We start from the raw sequence: 7500 nt of genomic DNA, 5'->3' as shown, positions 1-7500 counted from the left end.
AGGAGGCGCGGAAGGTTTCCGAGGGAGAGAAGGCGCGGAAGGTTTCCGAGGGAGAGGAGGCGCGGAAGGTTTCCGAAGGAGAGGAGGCGCGGAAGGTTTCCGAGGGAGAGGAGGCGCGGAAGGTTTCCGAGGGAGAGGAGGCGCGGAAGGTTTCCGAGGGAGAGGAGGCGCGGAAGGTTTCCAAGGGAGAGGAGGCGCGGAAGGTTTCCGAGGGAGAGGAGGCGCGGAAGGTTTCCGAGGGAGAGGAGGCGCGGAAGGTTTCCGAGGGAGAGGAGGCGCGACGCGGCGCGAGAAACACGGCCTCCGCGCGAGAGGAGCAGCTTTGCTCTCCTGAGTACTACTGCTGGGACTAAATATGACTACAATATTTCTGTTTTTCTTTAATTTCTGCTACTGCTACTTTTTATCATTAATGTTATTACTCTAATTGCTAAAGCGTTTCTCCCGTCGTTGCTACTTCTGCGGTCATTACTACTACTTCTAGCGCTACAAACGTCAACTTTACAGCGCTACGTGGCAGTCGTCTTGCTATTTCTGTGACAAGAAGAATAGCAACTTTTATCACGTTTAATATAGAAAAAAAATCCAGTTTTTTCACCACTGCTTTAACACTAATAGTGTGTGTTTATATATATATATATATATATATATATATATATATATATATATATATATATATATATATATATATAATGTGTGTGTGTGTGTGTGTGTGTGTGTGTGTGTGTGTGTGTGTGTGTGTGTGTTACGGTGGTTCATTTAACATAGATATTTACGTTATACATGAAATGAAAACACAGACAAAAATGGAAATAAATTTTTTGTGGACTACTTTCATAACATTAATATATTACTATTACAGGAAACGAAAATGCACAGCACGACCTCCCCAAATATTTGGCGACACTGGCAATGGAGATTTGTCTGCAATATAATCTAGTTGGAAATACTTATGCTGTGAAGAGTCAGTTGCGTCCAGAGCCTCGGCTTATCGTTTTGCATTCGTCTTGCCATTCTACCAGCATGCAGTCTTGGACCTTTGGGCCGTAATTGTATCTCCATCGGATCCGTTCCTATATCGCAAGGTCCCGAAGGCGACACTCGAAACAAAATTAGCCGCCAAGTAGCTTGAAAGTTACGACTGCTTTGGGGCTCTCGTGTAGGTTTCAAATGGTTTATTTGCCGATTACTTAGGCGACAGAAGTCTTTGTCTGACTATAACATGCCTTTTCCATATTTGATACTTCTCAGCTTTGTCCCTATGCAGGGTCGCCGTTGTGAATGAGCCTTCTCCATGTATTCCTGTTTTTAACCAGCGCTACATGTATAAGATCTTTATTTGTACAATCTTTCCGTCGTGTTCTAGGTCTTCCTCTTCTTCTGTTTCCTTGTAGTTCCATTTTCATGACTTCTCTTCCTACGTGATCTTCCCTAGCTCTTCTCCTTAAATGACCGAACCATCTTAGTTTTGCCTTCTGTATATTCTTAGAAATTTCCACTGCTTTCACTGTACCTCTGATGTAGTCGTTTCTTATTCTATCTCTCCTTGTGACTCCAGCCATCCATTTCAACATCTTCATCTCAGCTACGTCCTACTTTTTTCGTCTAACTTCTTCAATGGTGCTGTTTCTAGGCCGTAAGTTAAGGCTAATCTGATTACGGCCTTATGCATCTTACCTTGAGTCTAATTGGGACTCCTATCGCACAACACTCCTGACACTTTTCTCCAATTATTCCATTCACTTTGACTTCTGAAATTAACTTCCGTATCCATTCCGGCAGTTTAATCGACCACTGTACCTAGATATTTAAAAGTTCGAACTCTTTTCAAGTTCTCTCCACTTAGCTTTATTGTGGCTAGTTGGTCTATAACTGTGGTGAAATATTCTGTCTTGGACCTGCTTATTCTCATTCCTCTGCTTTTTAAAGCAAACCTCCATTCTTCTAGTTTCCTTTCTAGCACTCTTCTACTTTCTGCCACTTGCACAATATCATCAGCGTACAATACGCACCATGGTGGTTCTTCTCTTACATTTTCCATGATGACATCAAACATTATATTGAATAGCAGTGGGCTAAGTGCCGATCCCTGGTGTAAGCCGACCTATACTTTGAAGTGTTCCGTCATGCCCAGAGTGCTCCGAACTCTCGTTGTCACGTTCTTGTAGCATTTCTGGATCATTCTTACATTTTTTTTTTTTTTACTCCTCGCTCTCGTAACCCTCTCTAGACTTCTTGGCGTGGCACTCGGTCATAGGCTTTCTCTAAGTCGATGAAAATCATATGTAGCACTCTTTGCTTCTCCTGGTATTTCTCCATCGTTTGCCTGAGAGAGAAGATACCGTCAACTGTTCTGATCCATTTCATAAAACCAATTTTATGCCGGCCAATGCGCACTACTTGTCTAAATCATGAGTCCATAATCCTTTCCAGTAGTTTCAAAGTGTGAGACATCAGCTTAATACCCCGATAGTTCTCACAACTCTGAATATCTCCTTTCTCTTTGAAGATTGATATCAAAATACTTTCCTTCCACTTTTCTGGTCTTGCTACCCTTTCCATTACCTCTTTCATCAATCCATGCAAGATGTCATCTCCCAAAGCTTTCCATACTTCCACTGGTATGTCATCGGGTCCCTTAGCTTTTCCATTTTTTATCTTCTTTAGTGCATCATTCACCTCTTCTCTAGTTAGTTCAGCTACTTCTTGATCATTCGGCTCTCCATCTCCTCTCAAATATCTATCATTTTTTTTCATCTAGCAGCTTTTGAAAATACTGCTTCTATCGTACCAATATATCTCTCCCTTTTCTCAGCACACTTCCACGTTCGTCCTTCATCTACCGTGTGTTAAATCTTTCGCACTCGTACTCTTAGCCAACTTGAATATCTTCGTCTGTCCTTCTTTAGTGTTAAATTTTTCATACAGATCGACGTATGCTTCTGATTTTGCGATGGCATCTTATTTCTTGGCTTCCTTGCAACATCGTTTATATGCTGCTCTGTCTTCATATAGTTTACTTTCTTCCCATCTTTCACATTCATCAACCTTTTTCAGTTCTTCTTGTAGTGCCGCCCAAAACTGTTCTTTTTCTCCATCTGTGCCTTCTGCTTGTGGTACATACACACTAAATATATTCATCAAAAAATCTTCAAGGGCTAATCGTATCCACATGATTCTGCCACTCTGTCCGTCACTAAATCTTTCATGCCACGCGATAAAATAATTCCAATTCCATTACTTCCTTCTCCGTTTGCTCCTCCATATATGTTCCCCTTCCATCTTGTTTCCTGGACACATAGCACGTCCACTTTCCTAGTTTTCATATTATCTGCCAGAATCCGGCCTCTTCCTGTCATGGTCCCAACATTTGATGTTCCAATTCGCAAATGTTGAACTAGCTTCTTTAGCCCTCGCTGGTCCACCGAGTTAGGGTGATGTATCTGTGGGTCGCTTACGGGCGATATGCTAACAATGGTGACTCTACTTGTTTGGCTCATTTCATGTAAAGTTTTGGCGAGATTTTACAGGCGGATGCCCTTCCGCCCCATTTATCCGGGCTTGGGACCGGCTGATGACGAGCTCCACCAGACTGGGCTCCTTTTCCATATTTAATACCTGGGAATTTTAATTGTTTAAGATTTTTTTTACTTTATCGTTATTTTAAATCAAATATAAGTTGAATGTAAATTGCCTCGACAGACGACAAACACAACGTTTTGGTGGCTGCTTATCTTCATGGCCGACCAATATGAAAGACAGTTATAATGAAGCCTTAGATTCACTCCATGAAACTGATATGCATTTATTACGATTTCACGGATTTTTCGGAGCCGTTACAGAGCCATAAGGCCCCCGAAAACTATACTCGAAACAAAATTAGCCGCCATATTATGACGTCACACATTGTAAAGTATCTGTTTAATTACAACTGCTCTGAGGCTCTTGTACGGGTTACAAACCGGATATAGTAGAGCTTATTTCTCGATTACTTAGTCGACAGAAACCTTTATTTGACTATTATATTCCTTTTCCATATTTAATACCAGGGAATTTTAATTGTCTATTGTTTTCTTTGTTTCCGATGCTTTATCGTTATCAAATATAAGTTGATGTAAATTGAGTTGACAGACGACAAATAACAATGTTTTGGTTACTGCTTACCTTCAAGACCGAACATTGCAGCGTGAAAGACACAAATATAGGGACCCGTAGTTTCCCTCCATGAAAAGGATAAGCATTTTTTTTTTTTTTTTTTTTTTATCACAGATTTCTTAGGTTTGCTTTATTATAGTTTTCTTTGATGCCAAATATCCAACTAAACAACGCTTTCTAGAATTATTATTCCGATGATTATTAACTGTTTCGTATGTATATTTACAACGATTTACTTTACATGAAATTATAATATTTTGTTTGATGCTTCCGAAAGAACAACACAACACAAGTCAAGTGAGAGATTTCATAAACAATGTTAAAATTATAGGAAATAATAATGTATATTATTATTATTATTTTTTTTTTTTTTTGCCTGAAGACGATTACTAGTCCATATTATCATTTTCTCTTTGTGTATGGAGCTATTCAGTATAATCCATCATAGTTATCTTATTTTACAACACTTGGTTGTATCGGTGACAGTCACTGGGCCTTCCATGGCATTGGTGACCGTTGGAGGCGTGGCAATAAGACAGCCGAGATCCATGGCTTTCCATTGGTTGTTACGTCATGCAGGCTGACCGCAGATTAGTCAGTCGACTACCGATCTCCCCTCTCTTGGCAGTCTATGACCTTGTAACGGACGGGACGTTATGAATATCCCGGACGGCTGTAGAGGTGATGGCCAATAGAAATATGGACAGATATGTACCTGCCATAATTACATTTACGTTGGACTCGGGTGAACAAAGAGAGCGCTTTTGCTTTGGCTCCCCAGTGGAAATGGACAGGGTAACATGAAACATGTACAATGAAAACTCTCAGCAGTTCAATTAAATATTCTTTTTTGCGTATTTATGTATCCTCAATAATCTATGTTCATAAATATCATGTAAGTAATCTCTTAAAAATGTTATCACATTGAATGCATCTGAGTACCCAAAGAAAGCTCTCTTGATTTGTTTTGAAAAGAGTGCCTCATTTCCTTTTGCGAGCTCCTTTTGCCATGGCAGATTGAATGTATTTAGACTAGTAAGAGTGAAGAAAAAGATCTTCCCAGCATGGGCTGGCTCACTGCGCATTGGTCGTGTTTGTGTCCAAGATTTCCAACAGTATAAAAAGTAATTTGTATAAGAAAAGTACAACGCAAGACTTCTTTGTGAAATAGCGTATACTCCCATAGTTCTCTGGTAAGCAGAAAATTCTGATAACTAAACTATTTCTTAGGTTACCTTCTAAGCACAGAATTTTATGATTAAAAAAAAATACTTGAATCAGTAAATTTTGTGGAATACCTGTATCCTGAGTGGTAAAGTTAAATGTAGAAATGCGTTTAGCTTTTGTTGTGGTAGCTATATGTGAATGCATAACCTTAACTGCACACATAAGAGAAAATGTACAGTAAATTTAATAGAATCCACACAGAAAAGTGATTACATAATAAAAATGCCATGAAATAGTGCTACAGGCAAACACACAATAAAGATACATATGAAAAATAGCACCAACATTAATCATGGCAATACTAACAGCATGAAAAATATACACAACAAAACACATGTAAACACAATGACAATACATATTAAGGTCCACATTTTTTTTCTTCTCTTTTCTTTGTCATAACCCCATCTCCCACTTGCCTCACTTTTCCCTGCAGATTACTGGTGCAGAGGTGGCACATGACAATCTGGCACTCCCACAAGGGGACACACAGAGGTTCGTTCTCCCAGCACCAGGCCTCCGACACAGACCAACAGGACCACAGCAAGTGACACAACAGCAATTTGTAGGCAACGCAGGAAAGCAGCTGCTTCAAGACTACGGTGGCAACGGTGGGATTAATACTGGGCCTTCTGGCAATGGTGAACAGATGGGAGAATCTCTCCATTTTATTTCGTTTTCTTTTTCTCTTATTTTATTCATTATTAAATTAATTTCATTCTGGGGAGGACAGACATACTTTGTAGGGATTATCTATGTTAAAAACGGAATTAAAGTCTATTTGTTTATTTATATATATATATTTAATTATTTATCTATTTTATTATTAGTTGTGAGAGACTTGGTCTGTTGGTGGTAATATATGAGATTTATATGTATCATGGATATTCAAGTTTTTATGGTTCCCTCTTTATCTCCACCTCCCCTTCCTTTCCCGCTTCACCCTCCCTGACCTTTCTTCCTTTTTCTTTTTTCCCTTTCTCTTCCATTACTATCCTCTCTCTGCATCATCCCATCTCTCCCCAGCCACTCCTTATTCTTTTCATCTCCCTTCCTTCTCTCTTGACCTCTTCCTTTTTCTTCAACTTTTACTAAACACTTCCACCTCTCCTCACGTCTCTTCACTCCACCCTCTCTTCCCTTTTCCCCTTCTCTCCCATTACTATGTCTCTTCACCCTCTCTCACTCCCTTTGCATCCACTCCTCCACTAACCTCATCTCCCACTCCCAGGAATAGTAGGCAACCTGCTTCCCCTGGACCCTGGCACAGCGATGCCCCAGGTTTTGGCATTAGACGTGGCATGCCAAAGGGACCAGATGAGGGTCAGGATAACTTTCGATTCTCCTTTCCACGGTATCGTGTACTCGAAGGTAAGTCCAAGGTGCAGTGATTTTGGGTTTTGTGCCCACCCCCACAGAAAGAAATTCCTAAAGTGTTTCCTCCTAGCTTTTGCTATGAGTTATTTTTACCCGGCACCTGCAACTGTGGAATCTATTTCAGTCTCAAGTACCGTTGTCCATTTCTCCATGAAATAATCATGATAACAATAACAATAATCTTAATAGTAATGGTTAAAATAAAACTAATCTTACTATTGCTATTGCCACTGCTACCACACTTTTTTTTCTTCTTCTCTTCTCTTTACTTTTCTTTTAAAATGTGACTCCCATTTCCCCCATCCATTCCGCCTGATCAGCAGCCTTAACTCCATTTTCCCCTTCTCCCTCAACACCCAGGGTTACTATGGCAACCCTCAGTGTAGTTACGTGGCACCGGGAACGAGCAGGAGTGAGTACGAGTTTGTGGTGGTGTCGGGCACGTGCGGCACTCGCTTCGTGGAGAACCCTGGCGCCCCGTCGTACCTCGAGAACACGGTCGTCATTCAGAACGAGCCGGGCATCCAGGAGGTGAGAACGGCGACCTCCGTCCGGGGACTGTCAGGGGCGAGAGGGAAGGAGTGGGCGCTGCAAGGCTTCGATTGCTTTCTCTTTCTGGCATTCTTTCCCTGCCTTTATTCCTGTGTGTGTGTTAGTGTGGTCTATATATATACAGTATATATTTGCATGTGTATATCTCCTAAAGTATTGCTTTTCACACTTCTGCGTCCGCCCCCATTCTGC

General features: G+C 40.8%; 1 protein-coding gene across 1 annotated transcript in view; it reads left to right on the top strand.

Moving 5' to 3' along the window:
- Positions 1 to 7500, top strand: part of LOC119598506 — a 16649-nt gene that overhangs the window by 5280 nt on the left and 3869 nt on the right. The window contains exons 2-4 of the mRNA XM_037948134.1: positions 5816 to 6020; positions 6611 to 6750; positions 7117 to 7287. Coding sequence (XP_037804062.1) covers positions 5816 to 6020; positions 6611 to 6750; positions 7117 to 7287 — 516 coding nt within the window. The remainder of the gene's footprint in view (positions 1 to 5815; positions 6021 to 6610; positions 6751 to 7116; positions 7288 to 7500) is intronic.

Source organism: Penaeus monodon, chromosome 41, assembly GCF_015228065.2.
Source record: "Penaeus monodon isolate SGIC_2016 chromosome 41, NSTDA_Pmon_1, whole genome shotgun sequence".
In the NCBI taxonomy this organism is placed as follows: domain Eukaryota; kingdom Metazoa; phylum Arthropoda; class Malacostraca; order Decapoda; family Penaeidae; genus Penaeus; species Penaeus monodon.
Note: the sequence above shows the minus strand (reverse complement) of the source record. Positions and strands in the feature narration are given on the sequence as shown.